Here is a 23,876-nt window from a genome sequence, read left to right on the forward strand (position 1 = left end):
ACGTGAGCCCAACCCCACGGCCCCCCCCCCCCCGGCCACCCAGCAGCTCCCAAACACCCCTCACAGCCACAGCTCAAATCCACCTTTTATTTTTTCTTAAAAAAAAAAAAGAAAAAGAAAATGGAACCAACCAAACAAAACCAAAGTGGCCGCGCGGCTTCCGGGCGGTGCTGCATGCATGGCAGGGCCAGGAGTCTGGTCTCCACACCCGCCCGCTGGTCTGCGGCGGGGACCGCGCTGGGCGCCCTGCGGAGCACGAGGCCACGGGCGGGGCCAGTAGTCTCCACGTAAAGTGCATCGAGGCCGCCTCCCTCCTCCCTCGCCTGCCCGGGAAGGCTCTGCCCCGGGCTGCAAAGTCAACAAGCGTGCACTGCCGGGCGGCCGAGGGGAGGGCTGTGCCCGGTCCCTGCTGTCCCCCTGCCCGGCCCTGCAGGGTGCTCCGGAGGTCCTGGGGCGTGGTCGGCACAGAGGCATGGCAGCCACCTCTCCGGGAGGGCGGGCGGGACCGGCAGGAAGACTGAGGTCCTGGCGCGGGCACCTGGCGGGGCTCCTGGACACGGGCTGCAGGGGGGAGGGAGGACGGAAGAGGTCAGCCTGGGTACCGGTTCTCCGCTTCCCTCGGGCTCCTGGGAGGATGGAGAAGCTGAGGTGCAGTCATTGGGCTACCACACTCCAGTGGGGCAGCAGGGGAGGCCAGGGAAGGCCGCCCTTGAGTCACTCCCGGGGTACATTAAGTGTAGCCTCTTGCAGTAGAGTCTGGCAGGCTCTGACGCTGGTGGATGGGCTGTGAGCACCCATTTGGGGGATAGACACGTAACTCAGGCAGTGGCCCCCAAAACCTGGGAGAGGGACTGTGGCAAGGCAGGGGGTTCAGCCTCGGGCTCCCATCCACCCCGCATCCTCAGCAGGTGACAAGGGTCTCTGACATCTGGGGCTGGGAGAGGGAGCAGGCACTCAGGGAGAGACAGGGCAGCGTCTGGCACGACTCAGCCTCAGCCAGACCTGGCAGCTGGCTCAGAGCCTGGGGCAGCCCAGCAGGGCCATGGAGGTCGCCGCCCCTCCCCACCACCCACCACTCACTCATGCCTCAAAAGCTTCTGGGCTGAGCCCAACGTGAGCCTTTCCTGGGAGTAGCCCACGCATGGGGAGGGGGTGCCAGGCCCAGGGCAGGGTCCTCTAAATGCACCCACTCTGAGAGATGGCTGTGAGGATGGCACGACACCCCCTAGAGTCCTGCCACACGTAGGCCTCCGTGACCAGCACGCTAGCCAGACACCAGGCCCGGAGATACCACCCTCAGTGGGGATTGCTACGTGGCCAAGCTACCCAAAGGCTACATGGCAACTATGCGCAGCCATTCGACAGCCGCCATGACTGGCGTGGGCTATGCTCATGGCTGGCTGTGGCATCCCTGCAGTGTCCCCACATGCCCCGCCCGGGTCCCGCCGCACCCCACCTGCAGGTGGCCACCCTCACTGCTGCTTGCAGGCCGACAGCCGGCGGATCTTGCTGCTGGCGGAGCAGGCCTTGCGGGCGGGGTTGGGGGCCCTGCCCTCCGCCTTGGATTTGGTGCTCAGCTGCGCCGCCTCCGTGCCGTTCATACACACGGCCTTGGGGAGGCCCCGGCTCTGTCCATTCTGACTGGCCTCCTCTTCTGGGACCTGTCCTGGGAGGGAGACGGCAAGTGTGGCCTGAGCCTAGGGCCGCACCCCCAGAGCCGCAGGAACCTGGCTGGCCCCCAGCACAGGGAGACACTTACAGCTGTGGCCCAGGCCATGCCCACCCCCGGGTCAGGCCCAGGTCTCTCCAGCCTGAAATGCTGTCCCCCAGCAGCTCCGGGAGGCACCCCCAGGGGATGAGCCTCCCACAGATGGCCTGGGAGGAATGCCCCCTCCACCCCATCTGCTGCACCTGCCACGGCCCCAGGTGGGACCCCACCCAGGTACTGTCTACAGGGGCCTCCTGAGTAGGCGGCAAGCGGACAGGGCAGGACCCTCCCGTGCTCCCCTGGGGTGCCCTGGCCCATGGTTGGTTCTAAAGGTGGAGCCACCACATGCTCACCTGTGAGGACACAGGAGGGCCAGGCTCAGGCCAGGCATGCGAAATGCCAGCACAGAACCACGTGGGGAGTAGAGCTCAGCTTGCCAGGGCCCCCAGCCGCCCCCAGTCTCTGCCGGCCACCAACCAGCACCAGCGTCTTGTGAAACTCACAGGCCTGGGGCTGCCCACCCTGCCCAGGTGGACAATGTCCTCATAATGGCGGGGGAAGTGCAGGAAGCTGCCCACGTGCTGTCCCTGCCAGGAGCTGTGGTGGTCTGTGAGGACTCCGCCAACACACTGGCTGCCGAGCCACCCCCGAGGCCCCTCCCGGGCGCCGTCAGTGGGAGGCTGCCCTGGGCTGCCCCAGAGCTCATGTGCCCCGTGCAGAGCCCCAGCTCCGAGAAGGGGCCGGTGGCTGACTCAGCAGCTTCCAGGACTTGCCATACACCTCCCACCGTGTGCACAGGAAGTCACTGGCTTTAAAAAGGCACCTTGGGCCGGGCGCGGTGGCTCACGCCTGTCATCCCAGCACTTCAGGAGGCCGAGGCGGGTGGATCACGAGGTTAGGAGTTTGAGACCAGCCTGACCAACATGGTAAAACCCCGTCTCTACTAAAAACACAAAAATTAGCCGGGCGTGGTGGCGCGCACCTGTAATCCCAGCTACTCAGGAGGCTAAGGCAGGAGAATTGCTTGAATCTGGGAGGTGGAGGTTGCAGTGAGCCGAGATTGTGCCACTGCGCTCCAGCCTGGGCGACAGAACAAGACTGTCTCCAAAAAAAAAAAAAGCACCTTGGTCAGGAGGCACCAATGGCACCCATAGGTCTTACACCCAGCCCATCTCCGCTGGGGCAGACCCTGTGCCCACTCCCATGGGGCCAACCTGGTAGACAAGGTGCCCTAGCTCTGCATCAGTGGCACAGCTGCCACCAGGGCCCTGCCCCCACGAGGCACTGGGACCCTCGGTCCCCTCTCCCACCCCACACGCCTGTCTGCGCTGGTGCCCAGGACCTGCCCCAAGCCCCTTCCCTGGTTCTGGGTGTCGGCAGCAGGACCCCCATCCTGGGTAGGGACAGGCAAGGCCAAAGTGGAGCCATGCAGGGGCCAATGCAGCAGCCCAGGCCGAGTGTGGAGAACACCCTGACCCAAGGGCGCTGGGCTGTCCTGCCCCGATGCAAGGGGGCTCTGCAGGTCAGGGATGGGGCTCACGCTGAAGCCTCAAGTTGAGCCTGTCCCCAGCGCCTGAGCAGTGGAAAGGGCGTCAGCACCTGAGCACCCAGTACCGAGTACCGAGGCCTCAGCCATGCCAAGTGGTCCCAGCGGACCCCACTCTGCCGGGTACTCCTTCCCACCACCCACAGTGGGCTCAGCAGGGTCATGAAAAAGGTGGCCCAACCCCTGCCCTCCTCCCCAGTACCTCACCCCAGGGCAGCCCACACAGGGCAGTCTCACACAGGCCTGGAGGGAAGCCAGTGCCGGGTCCTGGCTCAGGAATCCTGGCCTGCAGGGGCGGCCGTGAGGGTCAGCGTGTGGTCCACGTCCCAGCAAGGGCTCTGGCGGCCTGCCTGGGCTGGCCCTGCCCTAATTGGCCCTCCTGCCTGGGATTTGCCTGACTGCCCGTCTCGGGGCCCCAGAGCTCTGAAAGGCAGAAGGCCCTGGACCTGGGGTCAAATTGCAGCCAGGCCCCAAGGATGGGCGCCATGAGGGAACCCCACCTCCCAGCACACCCCAGTGACCAGGGTGCCCAGCAGCACCTCCCGTCCCAACAGATGCGACGGCCACGGTGCCACAAATGCAAGAGCCCAGGAGGCGAGACCCTTTGACCCTGGGGGTCCCCACACACTGTACCCTCCTGGGGGGCCCCCACATGCTGCATCCTCTTGGGGAGCCCCCACACTGTACCCTCCCTGGGGCCCCACACTGTGCCCTCCAGGGGAGCCCCCCCACACTGCACCCCCTGGAGCCCCCCACTGTGCTCTCCCGGGGTCCTCACATGGTACCCTCCTGGGGACCAGCTACTGAGCTGAGCCTAGAGGTTTGCTGAGGGGCACGGGGGTGCTGAGGGATGAGGCTCTCTGCAGGGCCCCCACTATTCTGGGACCCTCGGGCCCCGGGGTGGTCCTTGTCCCCTGGATCTTCACATCCCAACCTGCCTGGCGTACCCCCCTTCTCAGGCTGGACCCTGCCCACCACTTCATGCTGATACAGTGAAACAGAAAGCCCCTGCCATGCTCCAGCCGAGCACAGCAAGCATCCATCTGCAGATACACTGCACATCACTTTATGACACAGCCCAGCCCCAGGCGGAACAGAGGCAAGCCGGAGCGTGGCGGGGAGGGGCTGGCTGCCAGTGCGGGCCGCCCCTATGCTAAGGCCCTGAGCTCCTCCTCCGGCACTACTGCGGCGCCGGCCGCGAGGCTTCCTCTCCTGAAAGGTCTGAGCCCTCGCTCTTCTGTGAGCCGTGATCCGCTCTAAGCCCTGCCTCAGACGCCTCCTCGCCACCTGGGGAAGAAGGGCGGCCGGCATCAGGGCCAGCGGGCAGGCCTCAGGGATGGTGGGAGGGAGGGCCACTGGACCCTCGAATGCCGGCTGTCTGAGGGGCCACCCTGCACTTTGACTCTCACCCGCCCTCCCCCGACCCTGGGGCTCCCCGCCTGCTCCTGCTGGGGCTCAGGCCAAGGCTGGTGGGCGGTGCCTGGCTAGGCAGCACCCGGAGAGACACCTGGGGAAGCCTCCTGGCCAGACAGGCCTTGGCCAGTGCCCCCGCTGCCCCCACGCCTTTCAGCCGTGTCCCAGCTGCCCCCAGGGCGGAGGCGGCCTGCAGGTGGGCTGGAGGCTTCGGGGACATGGGATTGGCCACCAGAGGGCAGAAGCTGTCCTCACTGCAGACAGGCAGGCGCCCTGCTCCTGTGGGACGTCACGGCCGAGTGAGCAGAGCTGGGCAGGGGCCCCCACCAGACTCACCGGGCACCGTGAAGTCCTGAGTGTAGATGATGTCGTCCTCGATGTCAAAGAGGTCCTCATCCTCGTCCGCACCGTGCAGGTCCTCCAAGTACGGCACCACAGTCATGCTGCGCCACCGGTCCTTGGTGTCCGGGCTCGGCGGGATGGGCACCGGCGCCTCGGCCGGAGGGTGTTTCTTCCGGAACCAGCTGCAAACGCCCAGAAGCAGTGGTGCCTGTCAGGCTCGCACCAGGACGGTGCAGCTGCCCAACCTGGCTCCTCTGTGCTCAGAGTACCTGCTGCACGCTCAGGAGCCGGAACCAGGCCGCGCACCGGGTGGCTGTGACCACAGACGCTCAGCCATGCCCTCCCGGAGCAGGCAGGCTGCCAGGACCTCAGTCTGTAGCCCTGACCTCACTCCAAGCCTGACAGATGTCCCCTCCACCCTGAGGCCTGACCCCCCGCCACGCCCAGCCTCAGGCCTGTCTCCCAGGTGGCACTCAGAAGCCAGCACCCACCAGACGGATGTCAGCAAAGGCCAGAAGGGGGTCTGGGGTGCCATGAATACATCCTAACCCAGGAGGCTATGGGGGCAGCCCCAGCACCCGCCCGGTTCCCAGCTGCCCCTGAGCTACGCAGAGATCCCCAAGGGACGATCGGCACCAGCGCCTCAGGGGTCCGGACACTCCCACTCCCAGAGCCGGTCTCTGGGGGGCCTCGGGGCTCAAGCGACCCCAGGGGCTGGTGCAGAGGAGCATAGCCCACGAGGCGAGGGAGGTCGCACTGCGGGGCCTGCTGTCTTCCCTGTCACAGAGCTGGGTGCCCTTGGCTGTATCCCAACCAGACCGTGCTGCTGGGAGCCCCAGGAGGAGGGTAAAAAGAGGGGCTCTCGCCAGCGTTCAGGGCCAGCCGTGCCTTTCCCGGTGTGTCTCTATGCCTAGGGCAGAGACGGATGCACGTCCTCACTCAGACCCCAGCTCGGACAATGCCTGTCTGGCCACTAACAGGGCACTGCCCAGAGACCCCACTTGGGCCCTGAGAACTGCGGGCGCTGCACGGGGTCTGGCCCCAGCCCAGCACCCCCACCATGCCCTGCTCTGGCGCCCACTCAACCAGCTGAACACGTGGCCAGCCTCCCTGTGGTCTTGGCCCCACTGCCCCCAGGGGCCGCTCACCTGTGCTGCCGGATCTGCCGGATGGAGAACCTCTTGGCCGGCTCGTACTCAAGCATCCCTGAGGAGAAGCCGGCGAGGAGCCAGTCAGCCGGGCACAGGCCCGAGACCCCACCAATCATCCCCGCCTGACCAGCCTCTGTTGTCAGGCCCCAGGTGATACCTGGATGCTCCCAAGGGGGGCCCCCTTGCATAGATGGCCTCCCTGACAGAGGCCACTCCAGGGGACAGGCCAGGGACAGCCTCTGCGTGCCTGCCTGGAAGACAGGGCTGGGCTGGACAGGCAGGGCGGTTCCATTCTCCCAAGGCCACTGGGCAGACGGACAGACGGCCAGTGCCACCTGCTGCCCACACACAGGAAGTGCAGCAGGACGAGCCTGACACAGGCCAGGGAGCCCCCAAGGGCGGGGCTGGGGGAGGCGCAGGGCAGCACTGCCCTCAGGGGTGGGAGTTGAAAGGTGAACAGGGCCCAGAAGCAGGGTGGAGCTGAGGGACCCGCAAACCAGGCCCTAGTGGGAGGCCGGCCTCTCCGCTCAGTCCTCTCAGTGCCTGCAGGGGTCTCAGGGCCAATAGCCCCCCACCTAACACCCCCCACCCTGCATTTCTGCACAAAAGCCCCGCCTCCCTGGGGCTGTGGGCAGAGGGACGAGGCCCCCACCTTTCAGCAGGTCGGAGAGCGGGGGGCCACAGTCACCCGGGATGGCGTAGCTCCCCTTCCCAATGTTCTCAAACAGCTTGTAGATGTTGTCCCCTTCGAAGGGGTACAGACCCGTGGTGATGTTGTAGCTTCATTCGAGGGGAGGGAAGAAAGGTGTGGTCAGTCAAGGTGGTCGACGCCCCGGGAGCCCCACCTCTGCCCCAGGGACGGAGCCCTCGCGTGGCTGCTGGACCACAGGCCCTGCGGACTCAAGGACACCTCTGTCTTCACCGCCTCCCACTAGTGGAAGCCATGGGGCAAGAGAGGAGCGTCCTCTGGACCCACCCGGGGAGGGGCCTGGAGCCACTCTCACCCGCCCAGCTTTCCTGTGGGGCTCTGAGAGGAGGATTGGTTGTGACACTCTGTGAAGATCCCTGACAGGCTAGGCTGCATGTCACATGGGTGAACCACCATCTTCCGTGTGAGCTACGTCTCCATAAAGTAAGCACCCCCAGTGGCTGTGGCCAGCGAGGGTCTAGGCTGGTGGCTACGCCCTGCACCCACAGGCCAGAAGCTGCCCAAGATGCAGAGGCCCCTCCGGGCTGTGCGTGTGGCGAGTGCCGGGGCGGGGCCGGGGCACTTACAGGGTGACCCCAGCTGACCAGATGTCCACCTTGAAGCCGGAGAAGGTGTCCAGGCCGTTGGCAATCTCGGGTGGCTGGAAAGCCGGGGAGCCCTGGCTGGTCCGGCAGGTGTCGTCCGCCGCGAACGGGTGCAGTGCCTGTGGCAGTGCCGTGCAGCCCTCAGGGAGTGCCCGGGAGGGGGCGCCCCAGGGCCCCCCCTAGCACGTGCCTACCTCGGCCACGCCCAGGTCGGAAATTTTGAGGGTGCCCCCGGTGGTGAGCAGCAGGTTCCCGGGCTTGATGTCCTTGTGCACGATGCCCTGGCTGTGCAGGTACTCCAGGCCGTCAATCAGCTGACAGAAGTACCTGCGGGCAGCACACACCTGTCTTGGGACCGAGGCCTCCCTATTCCTCACAGGGGTCCCCTTTGCAGCCGCCTGGGAGCCTCCCAACCACCACAGGCCCAGCTGGGGAGTCACGGAGGTCCAGGCACACAGGACAGAGGAAAAGCTGGGTCCAGTAGGGAGCCAGGCCTGCGCCTGCAGTGACCACCCTCATCCGGCCGAGTCACATCTGGCAGGGCCCCGGATGTCCACAGGTCTCATTTCCCTGTGGGCCACAGGCCAGCTGCACCCCAAAGGCTTGCTGAAACAGCAGGCCCCTCCCTGCCCCTGCAGTCCTGCAGCAGCAAGGGGCCCTGACTCTGCAGCCAACAGATCTGTACCAGGAGGTCCGGTCGGGGCAGGTGGCTGCTGGGACGGGATGGGGTGGGCTGCCGGCCTCAGGCAGCAGGCCCAGCAAAGATGGAGGCAGGAGGTTGACAGCAGCCCTGCCCGTGGATACCACACATGGGAGTCCCCAAAACTGTTTTTAAAAACTTGGGCCTTCACAGGGCGGGGCATGGTGGCTCACACCTGTAATCCCAGCACTTTGGGAGGCCAAGGCGGGTGGACCATGAGGTCAGGAGTTCGAGACCATCCTGGTGAACACAGTGAAACCCCATCTCTACTAAAAATACAAAAAATTAGCCAGTCGTGGTGGCAGGCACCATGGTCCCAGCTACTCGGGAGGCTGAGGCAGGTGAATGGTGTGAACCAGGGAGGCGGAGCTGGCAGTGAGCAGAGATCGCACCACTGCACTCCAGTCTGGGCGACAGAGTGAGACTCCGTCTCAAAAAAAAAAAAGGCCGGGCGCGGTGGCTCAAGCCTGTAATCCCAGCACTTTGGGAGGCCGAGACGGGCGGATCACAAGGTCAGGAGATCGAGACCATCCTGGCTAACACGGTGAAACCCCGTCTCTACTAAAAAATACAAAAAAACTAGCCGGGCGAGGTGGCGGGCGCCTGTAGTCCCAGCTACTCAGGAGGCTGAGGTAGGAGAATGGCGTAAACCCGGGAGGCGGAGCTTGCAGTGAGCTGAGATCCGGCCACTGCACTCCAGCCTGGGCGACAGAGCGCGAGACTCCGTCTCAAAAAAAATAAAACAAAAAAAATAAAAAACTTGGGCCTTCATGTCAATGAAGATCAGGACAAGCCGTGTGGCCACAGGGAAAGGAGCCTGCCCTGCCCGGCCCCCAGCCCCTGCTTCACCCCAGCCCCTGCCCCGCGCACACACCCGTGGGCCTGGCACACCGGGAAACGCTTCTCTGGCACGCTGTCCAGCATCTCCTGCATGCCACACACGCAGTACTCCATCACCATATACGTGGGATGCTAAGGACACACAGCTCAGGGGGCGGCCCCACTCACAGGCCCGGAGAGCACAGGGGCCAGAGAAGGGGTTCTGGAGGGACCCTCCGCAACCACCCTGCCCCTCCTCGGACCAGGGCCCACCCTGCCCTCACACCCCTCTGAAAAGGCCCCAGCGTCTGGGAGGAAGGAGCCTCCATGGGAGTGGAGGACAGGGCTGACTCTTGGGGCAGTGTTCCTGTGGGACTCACGTCCCCCACCCCGCCCATGGGCGGGGGATGATACCTCCTGGACGCCCCCACAAGCAGGCTCGGGTCCACACAGGATGGGGCCCACGGCCCCTGACTGCGTGACTCTGAACACAGCCCCAGCCTCAGGACCACTTCTGCTCTTGCTCTGGGCACAGGGCCTCAAGCAAAGTCCCCGTAGGGAAGCTGTGCCCGTAAGACCCATGGGGGGAGTCTACCGATGACACAAGGACACGCTCAGCCACGACCAAAATGGCCCACAACATTCAGCCTGCGTGGCCTGCCTCAGGCAGACCCTGGCCACATCCCGGTTAGCCTTGGAGAAGACTATGAGAAAATAGGGTCTTGACACCCCATGGCTCCAGCACACAGGACACAGGACACAGGGGCCGGGGCTCGGGGCCCGTTTCAGCAGCTGCTCAGCTGCTGCCACAATGGTTGACCTCCAGGAAGCCAGGGAAGGCCACTGCCTTTGTGTGCCAGTCTCCTTCAAGTAGACAGGAAGGGGAGCAGGCCTCGGGGCAGGCGGACCCAGGGCCCCAGCCCCTCCCACGGAGAGCCCCGCGGCCCCAACACCAGAAAGGATATATTTTCTGCTTCTCTTCGTTGTATAACACGTCCACCAGCTGGATGACATTTTTGTGCCGTAACCTCCTCAGTAGTTGAATTTCCCTGGGACAGAGAGGACAGGGGGGTGTCAGCCAACCTCAATGTCAGGACGATGACCCGGATCCCTGGAGTTGGGCCTCCCCATCTCCCCATGGAGGTGGCGCACCTCCGCCCTTCCCTGGAGAGAAGCCGTGGGTTCACAGTGCTGGGGCAGGGCCCTGCAGGGGCCACATGTCCAGGTTCGGGGCAGTAGAGGGTGGGAGCACAGCACCCTCCAGTCTGTCACCAGCTAGTGAGAGCTTTGGAGGACACAGTTAGGACACTTTTTTTTTTTTTTTTTTTTGACACAGAGTCTTGGTCTGTCACTAGCTGGAGCACAGTAGCCCAATCTCAGCTCGCTGCAACCTCTGCCTCCCGGGTTCAAGCGATTCCCCTGCCTCAGCCTCCCGAGTAGCTGGGACTACAGGCATCCGCCACCACACCTGGCTAATTTTTTGTATTTTCCTTGAGACAGAGTTTCACCATGTTGGCCAGGCTGGTCTCGCTCTCCTGACCTTGTGATCTGCCCGCCTTGGCTCCCAAAGGACACTCTGAATTGAGCTTCGTAACTCAGTAACAGTTTTGCTTCCTAGAAACCAGACTACTGCGATGGCAGCACAGATGGAAGCTGGGACATGGCAGGAGCCAGGGTGGGTTGGGGTCCTGGTGACGGCTGTGTCACACAGTACAGCCCCCTGCCGCCAAGGGCTCCCAGCTCTTCAGAGGATCCCACTCCTTGGAGGGTGGGCCGCAGGTGAGCTGGAAGCATGGCCCATAGGAAGGGGCACCAGGAGAAGCCACAGAAGGAGACATCGAGGGGTCCTGCCACGCCCACCCGCCTGTCACTGCCCACTCTGCAGCTGCCCCCCTGCCATCCACACCCACCCGCCTGTCACTGCCCCCTGCAGCTGCCCCCCTGCCGTCCACGCCCACCTGCCTGTCACTGCCCCCTGCAGCTGCCGCCCTGTCTGCCTGTCACAAGGGTTGGCCCAGCAGGCCAGAGAGCATGGTCCCCTCTGCAGGTCACAGAGCACAGCCCTCTCTGCAGCTGCTTCCTTTCTCCAAACTATTGACCTTGCCAGGCACAGTGGCTCCCGCCTGTCATCCCAGCACTACAGGAGGCCAAGGCGGGTGGATCACCTCAGCTCAGGAGTCGAGACCAGCCTGAGCAACATGGCGAAACCCTGTCTCTACTAAAAATACAACAATTAGGCGGGCATGGAGGTACATGCCTCAAGTCCTAGCTACTCGGGAGGCTCAGGTGGGAAGATCACTTAAGCCTGTAATTACCTGTGATCGCGTTACTGCACCCCAGCCTGGACAACAGAATGAGACCCTGTCTCATAAAAACAACAACAACAACAACAACAACAAAATGACAAGGAGCCCGTGGGTGGGCGTGGAAAAGTCTGCAGCTCCTCCCAAGGTCCGTTACCTGGGAGCCAGCAGCTCCACTGCCAGGTACACACCCTGAGGAACAGCACATGCCACGCAGAAACCGTGCACAAGGTGCTCACAGCAGCCAAGACGTGGAACCGCCCGGGGGCCCTTCCACAGATGAGGGTCAGCCGAGCCCATCCACGCACTCAACACGGCTCAGCCACAAAAACCAGCGAGGCTGACTCGAGCCACAGCCTAGACGCACCTTGAGGACGTCACACTGAGAGATACCAGACACTAAAGGACACATAGTGTGTGATGCCCTTTCTATTTTTAATTTCTTTTTTTTGAGACAGGGTTTCCCTGTCGCCCAGGCTGGAGTGCGCCTCCCAGGCTCAAGCGATCCTCCCACCTCAGCCCCCCGGGTAGCTGGGACTACAGACGTGTGCTCCCACGCCCAGCGAATTTTTGTATTTTAGTAGAGAGAGTTTCACCATGCTGCCCAGGCTGGTCTCGTTTGTACTAGGCTCAAGCAATCTGCCCACCTCGGCCTCCGAAAGCGCTGGGATGACACGATCCCATTTATTTTTTTCCTTTTTTTTTTTGAGATGGAGTCTCACTCTGTCGCCAGGCGAGAGTGCACTGGCGTGATATCAGCTCACTGCAACCTCTATCTCCGGGGTTCACACCATTCTCCTGCCTCAGCCTCCTAAGTAGCTGGGACTACAGGCGCCCGCAACCACGCCCAGCTAATTTTTGTATTTTTAGTACAGACGGGGTTTCCCCATGTTGGCCAGGCTGATCTCCATCTCTTGCCCTCGTGATCCGTCTGCCTCGGCCTCCCAAAGTTCTGGGATTACAGGTGTGAGCCACGGCGCCCGGCCGACAGGATCCTATGTCTGTGCAATATCCAGGACAGGCCAATCCAGAGTCAGGAAGTGGATTCAGAGTGGCCAGGAGCTGGTGGAGGGGATGGAGAGTGACACAATGGGAATGGGGCTGGCTTTTGGGGTGACAGAATGTTCTGGAATTAGAAATAGTGGTTGCACAGCCATGTGAATGTACTCGATGCCACTGAATTGCACACTGTGAACAAGGGAGTTGTACAGTATTCAAATTAAATCTCAAAAAAAATTTTTTTTTTAATCCTTAACAGGAAGCCCAAGCATGGAGCATAAAAAACAGCTGTGGGGCCGGGCGCAGTGACTCACGCCTGTAATCCCAACAGTTTGGGAGGCCGAGGTGGGAGGATCACCTGAGGTCAGGAGTTCAAGACCAGCCTGGTCAACACGGTGAAACCCTGTCTCTACTAAAAATACAAAAATTAGCCAGGCGTGGTGCTGGGTGCCTGTAATTCCAGCCACTTGGGAGGCTGAGGTACAAGAATCGCTTGAACCTGGGAGGCGGAGGTTGCAGTGAGCCGAGATCGCACCAGTGCACTCCAGCCTGGGCAACAGAGCAAGACTCCATCTCAAAAAAAAAAAAAAAAAGCTGGCCGGGCGCGGTGGCTCAAGCCTGTAATCCCAGCACTTTGGGAGGCCGAGACGGGCGGATCATGAGGTCAGGAGATCGAGACCATCCTGGCTAATACGGTGAAACCCCGTCTCTACTAAAAATACAAAAAAAAAACTAGCCGGGCGAAGTGGCGGGTGCCTGTAGTCCCAGCTACTCGGGAGGCTGAGGCAGGAGAATGGCGTAAACCTGAGAGGAGGAGCTTGCAGTGAGCTGAGATCCGGCCACTGCACTCCAGCCTGGGTGACAGAGCAAGACTCCGTCTCAAAAAAAAAAAAAAAAAAAAAAAAAAAAGCTGAAGGGGGCAGGGGTGTCCCATCACCCAGGCTGCCCACCCCCAGCCCAGGGCTGCCTCTTGCAGGAAGCCTCGGCTCACCTTTCCCTCCCAGTGCACCAATCCCAGGGCTCACTGCTCAATGCTCTCAGGACAACCTCAGAAGGCCAAGGCCTGGGCTCTGCCAGGGCTGCAGGCTGCGCTGGGGCTGGGCCTGGACAAGGGGCCGCCAGCTTGGGGAGGGGCTGGGAGAGCAGGATGAAGGGAAAGGGAGGTGGGTGACGGGGACAGGGGCACAGAGGGACACAGTCCTCCCAGAAGAGATGCCAGTGAGCAACTGGCTCCGGCCCCTGGCTATGCCTGGTGCCCTGCAGGACTGCCCAGCCCCGAGCACGTCCCCCCACCTCCACTGGCCACCTCGGCCTGGCTGCTCACGGGAAGCCTGCGTCTCGGCTCTCTCCAGGCTATGTGGTGGTGGCACCAATTCCCAGCAGGGCCCGGGAAGGTTATTTTTAGAGCTGGCCAGGGCCTGTATCCACAGCCTGGCAGGCGCCCAGAACACTGAGAGGGACGCTGAGGGCCAGGCTGGGCTCAGCAAAGGCCCTAGGGCCCAGTGCCCTCCTGCCTGCCAGGCTGCTCAGGAGAGCTCGGGGTGGGCCCGAGAGGCCCGGCTCAGCCCCAGGTCCCCTTGTTCCCCAGGGCTGTGTGTGCCCTAACCTCCCCCGCTGACGAGGGTCACAGGCCATTCCCAGGAGGCAAGACTTGCCTTCTATTCAGAGGAGATGATTGGTGGGGGGCGGGGAGGGTGCTGTTTTCAGACAGCAGGGTCCGGATGCTCCGACACACAGGGCCTGAGAGCCTGACGCTCCACCATGAGGCAAGAGCGCCCCTTCCCTCAGCAAGAGCCAGCTACAGGCAGGGAAGGTGGCCCAGGACACCCTGTGCAGCCTCCTCAGTGGGGCCAAGGGAGCCACGGGCCCTCAGGTCCAGCACCGCTCTCACCCACCTCCTGCTGCCTGTGCAGGCACCACCCCCCACCCACCCAGGCGCCAGCACAGTCCTAACCCTGAGGAGGGGCAGCAAAGCCAGGGGCTCAACCTGCGTGCAGCCTCAGAGCCCTAAATGCAAATGAGGGTGGAGGACTCCCCCCCACAGAAACCTCCCTGCTGACACCGAGTCTCCCCCATTCTACAGACGGGGAAACGGGCACAGCAGGAACCCGCCCTCAGCGGAGGTGCCCTGCCCTGCCTCCACCTCAACAGGGACACTTCACAGCAGCAGGACACACCACAGTTGAAACGTGGAAGAGCCCAGGCACTTCTGAGCAGGTTGGCATAGACCAAGGGACCCTGGGTTGCCTGTTTAATTAAAAGGGACCACGACATTCTGCGCAGGCGCGAGTCCCCAGATTTATGCCAGGGAGGAGCGGGGGTGAGCCGCCCCCACCCGGTGGCAGTCACCTTTGGGATGCTGGGGGCGCGTCAGCCTCTCTAGATTGCCAGGCTTCCTCGGACGTCTCCAGTCAGAAAAAGAGCGGAAGAGGAGACCCCATGAAACCCAAGAGCTTGGCGAGGACAGGAAGTGCCTCCACCGGGGGAAGCCCGGCTCCTGGGGCGTCGCCAGCCACTCCGAGATGCCACGTTAGGGACCCACTGGGCTTGCCCAGGCAGAGTGCATTTTTTTCTTTCTTTCTTTTTTTTGAGACGGAGTCTCACTATGTCGCCCAGGCTGGAGTGCGGTGGCACGATCTCTGCTCACTGCAAACTCCGCGCCCCCGGTTCACACCATTCTCCTGCCTCAGCCTCCAGAGTAGCTGGGACTGCAGGTGCCGCCACCACACCCAGCTAACTTTTTTGTATTTTTAGTAGAGACGGGGTTTGACTGTGTTAGCCAGGATGGTCTCGATCTCCTGATCCACCCGCCCCAGCCTCCCAAAGTGCTGGGATTACAGGCGTGAGCCACCGCGCCCGGCCCAGAGTGGATTGTTCAGCCGACTTGTTCATTAGCAGGACAGGAAGTAGGAAGGAGAGTCACTCAAGCTCACAGAGAGGTGGGGACAGGAGCCTCTGTCTGCCTAGAAACAGACCATACAGGGAAAAGACGGACGCCCACGGCTCCAAGCAGGACTGGGAGGCACATGGAGACCCGGGAACTCCCAGCTCCAGACTGAGTGCCCAGGTCCCTGAATCCCTCCTGATGCAGCTGAAACAAGGCCCTCGAGGATTCCAGCGGGATGCCGCTGAGCACACGTGCACAGAAGCAGCCGCGAGTCACAGGCAGAGGCGGGAGCAGCCCGAGTGTCCAGCCACAGATGAGAGGTCAAACGCGGCGGGGCCCGCCACACCCTGGAACGTGGCGCAGCCATGAACAGCAGCGAGGCTCGGACCCAGGCCACTGGCGCAGATGCACCTTGAGGACAGCACACTCCGTGAGACAGGCCGGACACAAAAGGCCACGCAGTGTGAAATGTCCAGGACAGGCCCATCCAGAGACAGGAAGGGAATGAGTGGGTGCCAGGACTGGGGAGGGAATGGGGACTGACGGCTGATGGAGACAGGGTTTCCTTCTGGGGTATAATGAGAATGTTCTGGAAGCTGACAGACGTAATAGTTGCACAACTCTGTCACTGTACTATATGCCACCGAATTACACACGTTAAAAAGGTGAACTTTAGGCCCAGTACTATGGCTTACATCTGTAATCCCAGCACTTTGGGAGGCCGGGTAGGATTACTTAAGGTCCGGGGTTCAACACCAGCCTGGGCAACACAGTGAGACCTTGTCTCTATAAAATTAAAAAAGAAAAAAAGGTAGGCCAGGTGCAGTGGCTCATGCCTGTAATCCCAGCACTTTGGGAGGCTGAGGCGGCAGATCACAAGGTCAGGAGATTGAGACCATACCGACTAACATGGTAAAACCCCGTCTCTACTAAAAATACAAAAACAAAATTAGCCGGGCGTGGTGGTGGGCACCTGTAGTCCCAGCTACTCGGGAGGCTGAGGTGGAAGAAGGGCGTGAACCCAGGAGGCGGAACTTGCAGTGAGCTGAGATCGTGCCACAGCACTCCAGCCTGGGGGACAGAGAGAGACTCCATCTCATAAATAAATAAAAGCTGAACGTGGCGAAGCAGTGGCTCATGACTGTAATCCCAGCACTTTGAGAGGCCGAGGCAGGCGGACTACTTGAAGTCAGGAGTTAAAAACCAGCCTGGCAAACATGGTGAAACCTCTCCTCTACTAAAAATACAACAACTAGCCAGGTGTGGTGGCAGGCGCCTGTAAGCCCAGCTACTCAGGAGGCTGTCAGGAGAATCACTTGAACCTAGTAGGTGGAGGTTTCAGTGAGCCGAGATCGCGGCACTGCACTACAACCTGGGCGACAGAGTATGACCCTGTCTCAAAAAAATAATAAAAATAAAAAGTTGAACTTTATGATATGTGAATTACATGCCAATAAAACCCTTGGCTGGGTGCAGTGGTGGCTTACGCCTGTAATCTCAACACTTTGGGAGGCCCAGGCAGGCGGATAACTTGAGTCTAGGAGTTTGAGACCAGACTGAACAACATGGCGAAACCCCATCTCTACAAACAACTAGAGGGGTGTGGTGGCGCACGTCTGTAGTCCCAGCTACCTTGGAGGTAGGAGGATGACCTGAGCCCGGAACTGTGATCACGGCACTGCACTCCAGCCTGGGTGATACAGTGAGACCCTGTCTCCAAAAAAAAAAAAAAAAAAAAAAAAAAAAAAAAGCTGTTAAGAAAACTGAGTCCCATCTGAGCACCACGGTGGCGTTTGTGGGACATACGGGCCATCCGGCCGCCTCACTGATTCCCTGACAGCTACCGCAGCACCCCAGATCCTGGGCGAGGAACCAACATTCCAGGCCTGCCCCAGCTGGCTGGGCACCAGAAGCCCACTGTGCGCCCAGCCCAGAACCCCCAGTGGACCCATCACCCACGCTGTTCTGCGGCTGCCCAGCCCCTGAGCTCCCACTGGGTCTCAGAGCTGTCCCTCCTGCTGCCCAGAGAGGGGGACAAACAGAAGCCTCGAGGACACCCAGGCCTCACATGGCGGGCGCAGGAGCCTGAACAGATGCTGGAACCCCATAAAGAATGCCTGGGATGTAAACATCTACAAAGTCCAGGACTGACGCTCAACTTGCGAAAATCTTCTTTACCATAGGTCCAAGCATCTGCCAATCATCGCCCCAACCATGCACAGTCAGTGCCGCCCACCTCCCACCTCCTGGCTGGACACAGCCGGGGCGGTGCGGATGGGAAAGCCACAGCCCCGATCTGGGCCCATTTGAAACGGCAGTGGTGATTTTCACATTTGCAAACAGGTGGAAAGAAAAGACACGAAAGCACAGTGTTTTGCAACAGGTGGAAATGACAGGAAAGGGGAGGGCCGGGGGACGCAGCCAGGTTATGCGCTCACGGAAACCCTGGGTGCCTCTATGGAGGCTCCACAAGGCGGGCACACTCCCTGCCTTCGAGCCCACTCTCACTGGGGTGGAAAGGGGAAGGGAGGCGTGGCGGCCTTCTGCCTGCGCCCCCGCAGAACTCTGCCATGGGCTCTGCAGCAGCAGCCGGCCTTGCTGTCCCCCGAGAAGCACGGTGAGCCAGGCTGGGAGCAGGCGACCCCTTCCAGGCCTTCTCTGCTCCACCCCAGGAAACCACTGCCTACCAGAAACAGCCTACGGCACTGATTTATTTTATTTTAATTAACTGTTTTTTTGAGACGGAGTTTCACTCCTCTCCCAGGCTCGCCCAGCCTGGAATGCAATGGCCCGATCTTGGCTCACCACAACCTCCGCCTCCCAGGTTGAAGCGATTCTCCTGCCTCAGCTTCCCGAGTAGCTGGGACTACAGGCGCCCACCACCACGCCTGGCTAATTTTTGTATTTTTAGTAGAGACAGAGTTTCGCCATGCTGGCCAGGCTGGTCTTGAACTCCTGACCTCAGATGAAGCAGCTAGGAGTACAGGCACGCGCCACCACACCTGGCTGATTTTTGCATTTTTAGTAGAGACGGGGTTTCACCGTGTTGGCCAGGCTGGTCTCAAACTCCTGACTTTGTGATCTACCTGCCTCAGCCTCCCAAACTACTGGGATTACAGACATAAGCCACCGTGCCCGGCCCCGGCGCTTTTTTTTTTTTTTTTGAGATGGAATTTCACTCTTGTTGCCCAGGCTGCAGTGCAATGACATGATCTTGGCTCACCACAACCTCTGCTTCCTGGATTCAAGTGATTCTCCTGCCTCAGCCTCCTGAGTAGCTGGGATTACAGGCATGCACCACCACACTCAGCTAATTTTGTATTTTTAGTAGAGACAGGGTTTCTTCATGTTGGTCAGGCTAACTCCTGACCTCAGGAGATCCACCCGCCTTGGCCTCCCAAAGTTCTTTTTTTTTTTTTTTTTTTTTGAGACGGAGTCTCGCTCTGTCGCCCAGGCTGAAGTGCAGTGGCCGGATCTCAGCTCACTGCAAGCTCCACCTCCCAGGTTTACGCCATTCTCCTGCCTCAGCCTCCCGAGTAGCTGGGACTACAGGAGCCCGCCACCTCGCCCGGCTAGTTTTTTGTATTTTTTAGTAGAGACGGGGTTTCACTGGGTTAGCCAGGATGGTCTCGATCTGCTGACCTCGTGATCCGCCCATCTCGGCCTCCCAAAGTGCTGGGATTACAGGCTTGAGCCACCGCGCCCGGCCAACCTCCCAAAGTTCTGGGATGACAGGGGTGAGCCACCGCACCTGGCCAATTTTTTTTTTTTTTTTTTTTTGAGACAGAGTCTCACTCTGTTGCCCAGGCTGGAGTGCAGTGGCGTGATCTCAGCTTACAGCAATCTCCGGCTCCCGGGTTCAAGCGAGTCTTCTGCCTCAGCTTCCCAAGTAGCTGGGACTACAGGCGCCCACCACCACTCCTGGCTAATTTTTGTATTTTAGTAGAGATGGAGTTTCGCCATGTTGGCCAGGCTGGTCTTGACCTCCTGACCTCAGATGATCCGCTCACCTCGGCCTCCCAAAGTGCTGGGATTACAGGCGTGAGCCACCGCATCCAGCTAATTTTTGTATTTTTAGTAGAGACCGGGTTTCACCATGTTGGCCAGGCTGGTCTCAAACTGCTGACCTTGTGATCTGCCCTCCTCAGCCTCCCAAAGTGCTGGGAGTACAGGCGTGAGCCACCGTGCCCAGCCCTCTTTTTAACTTATTGATGCTTTTTGGAACTTTCCTGTTTCTAACAAGGTTACACTTTTTACCGGTGAGAGGGGGACAAGGCACGGAGTCCAGGGCTGCCTTTCTGGGAAGGAAGGGAAGGGACAGGACTCATGCTGGCTCCATCTGCCCCAACCCACCCCCCTTGGCGATTGCCCACGCTTTCCACACCACCTGGAGGACCGGACGCCTGAGGCTTGTCTGGAAGGTTCCAGACACTCGCTGCGAGACACAATCTGAGCGGAGTTTATTAAGCTTCCCACACACAAAGGAGGCTTTTTCCCTGCAGCGCTGGCAGCAAGGCTGGCCAAGGCCTTGGGCCTCAGGCTGGGCAGTGGACACCCCTTCTGCTTGGCGGCACTCTGCACGTGGCAGCCTCCAGTCAGGACACACCAGCTCCCAGAGTAGGGGGACCCCCTGGCAGCACCCAGGGGGCTGGAGGAGTGGCAGTGGCTCCTAAATCACAGCTGCAAACCGGGCGGCTCCTGATGGCAGACGGTCCCTGCAGACGGTGGCCAGGAAGGGACAGGGCTCACCCCTCAGCCCAGGGGGCCTCACAAGGGCAAAGCCGTTGCACTCAGGGCCAGGACGAAATTGGACGCTGAACAGGAGTGAGGGTGCACTCACTTCAAGGCCGGTGGGGTCATAAGTTGTGGGGAGCTGCACCGCACGGTCCAGTCCAGGTCCTGCCAACTCCTCTGCCTCCCTGCCTCAGTGTTCCCTCCTGTTCTCCCATGCACTGGGCGAGACTGGGTTCCTGCAACCCTCTGGCCTGTCTCCACCAAGACCCTCAGGCTCCGCCCTACCATTCATGTGCTCACCTGAGCTCCTGGGACCTCCTGCACTGACTGTTCAGGAAAGCAGGGGGCTCGCACTCACAGTTAGGCTTCCTCCCCCCAGCATCTGTCTTCCCTTTGACCTTGCATATACGTTTGTCAAAACTCAAACCAGACTTTTTTTTTTTTTTTTTTTTTTTGAGACAGACTCTCGCTCTGTCTCCTGGGCTGGAATGCAATGGTGGGATCTCTGGTCACTGCAAGCTCCACCTCCCAGGTTCCAGCAATTCTTCTGGCTCAGCCTCCTGAGTAGCTGGGATTACAGGCATGCACCACCACACCCGGCTAACTTTTGTATTTTTAGTAGAGACGGGGTTTCACCACGTTGGCCAGGCTGGTCTCAAACTCCTACCTCAGGTGATCTGCCCACCTCAGCCTCCCGAAGTGCTGGGATTACAGGTGTGAGCCACTGTGCCCAACCCCTAAGGATGGGTTTCTGACTGCTAGGAGAGTGGCTGTCACTGGCCCCTTTAGAGGGCACCTGCTACCCCCAGCACAGGCTCTGCCCAGCCCCTGACCAACCCATCTCACAGAGACCAGGCATGGGCAACTGCTCCACCTACTCCAGGCACTGGCCTTCTACCCGCGTCCAGACTGGGTGCTGAGATATCAGAAAGGCCTGGTGGAAACACGCCCCTCCCAGCCGCTCCCATTTAACCCCGACTGCTCCAGCTCTGGAGTACAAACTTCAGAGCTTGTGTCCCTGGTTTCTGCATGTCACAGCCCGCATGCTGATTAAGAAGCGTGTTGGCTAGTTGCGGTGGCTCACGCCTTTAATCCCAGCACTTTGGAAGGCTGAGGCGGGTGGATCACAAAGTCAGAAGTGCAAGACCAGCCTGGCCAAGATGGTGAAACCCTGTCTCTACTAACAAAAAAAAAAAAAAAAATACAAAAATTAGCCAGGTGCAGTGGCAAGCGCCTGTAATCCCAGTTACTCAGGAGGCTGAGGCAAGAGAATCACTTGAACCCAGGGGGCGGAGATTGCAGCGAGCCAAGATCGCACCACTGCACTCCAACCTGGGCAACAAGTGTGAAACTCTGGTCTCAAAAAAAAAAAAAAAAAAAAGAAGTATGTGAGCCCCAGGGCCCCTGAGCAGGAGGGAGGTGAGAGCAGACAGGGCAGGGGCCCCTCCCCAGACCTCCTTCCAAGGTCATGGTGCCCTGTGCAGGGTGTCCCTGCCAGTCCCTCGAGGCCTAGCCCAGTAGATAAGGTCCTTTCTTGGAAACAGGAGGCAAAGTTATGAAAGTTAAGAGGGCTGGGAGAGGGGCAGGGCCTGGGCAGGGCCCGCCAGGCGACGGCAGGTGCAGCGTGTCTGGTTGCGATAAGGAAGGGACACCCCCCCCACCAGCTGGGAGAGGCTCAGGCCGGCCCGTGCTGCCCTCGGTAGGAGCTTCTCCGCGCACAGATGCAGAGGCGTCCGGGATGCCCAGCGGCAGCCCCATGCCTGAAGAAGTCAGTTTGAAAAGTAAGGTCTTCCGGATGCAATTCGGGAGGGAGGCACAGTCCTCCTCGGGCAGGGCTGCCAGCGCTGGGGGCCAGGGATGCTTCCAGCGTCACATCCCTGGCAAATGAGGAAAGGCTACGTTTCCCTCCTGCTGGCTGATAAGCCGGTGCAGTTATTTTTGGCAGCCCAGGGTTCCCCTCCGACAGGATAAACAAATCACATTTTCTCCTGGCCCCGGCAACCGCCACACATTGCGCACAAAACCTGCTGGCGGCCGCACACAAACTCTCGGCGCCCAAATAAACACAGGCTCATTCCACTGGGCGCCTCTGCTCCTTGGACAGCTGGGGGAGCCACGGGGCTAGACTTAGGGGATTGGGGGCCGCTCCCTTCTCAGGAGGGTTTCGCTACCAGGGCGTCCATGCAGAAGAGCCCAAGCAAACACACGCCCCGCTACGACAACTGGCTCTGCCTGAGTGAAAGTCCGTAACGCAGGCCTCCGACCAAGCTCTCCCCGGCACGGAGGACACAGGCGCCGGCCGGGTCCAGCTTTGGGTGTTAAGAGGAAGTAAGGGAGGGAGGGAGGAGAGAAGGAAGGAAGACAGAACCATCCGCACAGTGACTGGCCTGCCCGGCAAGCCGTACTTACTTTTTCACGTTGGCCTCCCCGTTGGGGATCCTTCGTAACTTCTTCTTCTTGAGGATCTTGACGGCCCTCCTGCACAGCGTCTCCGAGTCCAGCACCTCCTTCACCTTGCCGTAAGAGCCTTCCCCCAGCAGGTCCCCCATCAGGTACTTGCCGATGAGCTTGGCCCGCTTGCGGCGCGGCTGGTAGATGACCTCGGTGGAGTCGATGCGGTGGATGAACGTGTCCATGCCCACCGACATCAGCTCGCCCTCCGTGAACATGCCCAGCTGCTGCGGGTCCACCACCTCCATGCTGGACCCAGGGTCCTGGAGTCCCGCCGCCAGCCCTGAGTCCGCGGGTGAGCGGTCCTTGTGTTCCGACTTCCCTTCTCCAAAATTTTACAAAGAAAAAAGAAAGAAAAAAAGGCAACAAAAACCCCAAAAGGAAGGGAAAAACCCTTCTTCCAACAGAAACGATTGTCCTACACGTCAGTCCCGGCTGCGAGTCCGAGCCCGGTGCAGGGTCTGCAGACCCGCGGGCACCGGGCGTCCGGGACGGCGGCTCAGACGCGAGTTGCAGTGGGACCCGGGCCTCGGAACTGGGAAACGGCCCAGTCGGGGTCAACTTTGTCCTCGGAGGCCCTGGGGAGGCCGGCCGGGGCTTCTCAGTGCTAGGTCATCCTCCGGGGACCTCAGGCCCACGGACAAGCGTGAACACGGCCAAGCGCGGTCTTCTCCGGGCCGCCCATCCCACAGGCGGGGTCCGCGACGTCGCTGCCCCCCGGGACCCCCACACCTGGAGAGCCCAACTTCCCTGGGGGTGTCTCCGGCGACGCCCGGGTCCCGCCGCCTGTCCCAGCCGCAAACGCTCCGCCGCGGACTACCGAGCGGACCTCCCGGGGGGCGCCGACTCCCGACGGCCCAGGCGAGCGTTCGGGGGGGTGGGGGCGTCCGGGCAGCCTCCCTCCGCGGCCAACAGCTCCGCTCAGGGCTGGTCGCTGCCCGGCGCCCGCGAGGGCCCGCACTGGGCACCCCCCGAGCCGACCCGCGACCCCCGCGGTGGTCGCCGGGGCCAAGCAGGCGCCCCCTCCCCGCAAACGTCTGCCCGAGCGCGCGCCCCACCCCGAGTGCCCTCAGCGTCCGGTCCGCGGGACGGCGCGGCGGCGGGGGCTCCACGGGGCCCCGGGCGGCCGAAGCGGCACAGGCCGCAGGCTCCGGGGCGGGGGGTTCCCGAAGGTGCCGGGCCCCGGGCGGCGCGTCCCCCTCGCCGCGGCCGCCGCGCGTGTGGAGGAGGCGGAGCGGCGAGGGGGGCCCAGCCCATCCAAGGCCGCGGCAGCAAGTTCCGCCGCCCGCGCTCCCTTCGCCGCCCCGCGCCTCACTCGCGGGCGCTCCGGGCCGCCTCCCCCTTCCGCGCTCGACACGCCGCCGCCATCTTGTTTACCTCCCTCCCCCTCCCTGCGCCGCCGCGGACGCCGCACGCCCGGCCGCAGGACACGCCTCCTCGCGAGGACGACGTGTCCACCCGTTGGCTGAACCTGCAATCCCCGCCCCCCCTGCCCGCCCCACCGCCGCTGAGGATTGGAGCGTTTGGACC

At 61.4% G+C, this 23,876-nt stretch overlaps 2 protein-coding genes across 4 annotated transcripts in view; one reads left to right on the plus strand and one right to left on the minus strand.

The window, feature by feature from the left end:
• Positions 1 to 73: 73 nt before the first annotated feature.
• On the minus strand, positions 74 to 23,726 carry STK11 (serine/threonine kinase 11). Of its 3 annotated transcripts, XM_050771151.1 has the most exons (10): positions 22,305 to 23,361; positions 9,938 to 10,021; positions 9,028 to 9,117; positions 7,648 to 7,780; positions 7,436 to 7,572; positions 6,813 to 6,940; positions 6,158 to 6,215; positions 5,004 to 5,191; positions 1,457 to 1,661; positions 74 to 561 (listed from the first exon to the last, which is right to left on the minus strand). In XM_050771151.1, the coding sequence occupies exons 1-10, from the start codon at positions 22,592 to 22,594 to the stop codon at positions 357 to 359; spliced, it is 1,518 nt and encodes a 505-aa protein (XP_050627108.1). In that variant the 5' UTR covers positions 22,595 to 23,361; the 3' UTR covers positions 74 to 356. The 3 variants fall into 3 exon arrangements, with proteins under 3 accessions (XP_050627108.1, XP_050627109.1, XP_050627111.1); XM_050771152.1 differs by lacking the exon at positions 74 to 561 and having other exon boundaries at positions 1,460 to 1,666; XM_050771154.1 differs by lacking the exons at positions 74 to 561; positions 1,457 to 1,661 and adding an exon at positions 4,305 to 4,541 and having other exon boundaries at positions 22,305 to 23,726.
• Positions 22,821 to 23,876, plus strand: part of TMEM259 (transmembrane protein 259) — a 202,452-nt gene continuing 201,396 nt past the window's right edge. The window contains exon 1 of the mRNA XM_050771130.1: positions 22,821 to 22,830. The gene's annotated coding sequence lies outside the window, so the exon portion shown is untranslated. The remainder of the gene's footprint in view (positions 22,831 to 23,876) is intronic.

Source organism: Macaca thibetana, chromosome 19 (genome assembly GCF_024542745.1).
Source record: "Macaca thibetana thibetana isolate TM-01 chromosome 19, ASM2454274v1, whole genome shotgun sequence".
Classification (NCBI taxonomy): domain Eukaryota; kingdom Metazoa; phylum Chordata; class Mammalia; order Primates; family Cercopithecidae; genus Macaca; species Macaca thibetana.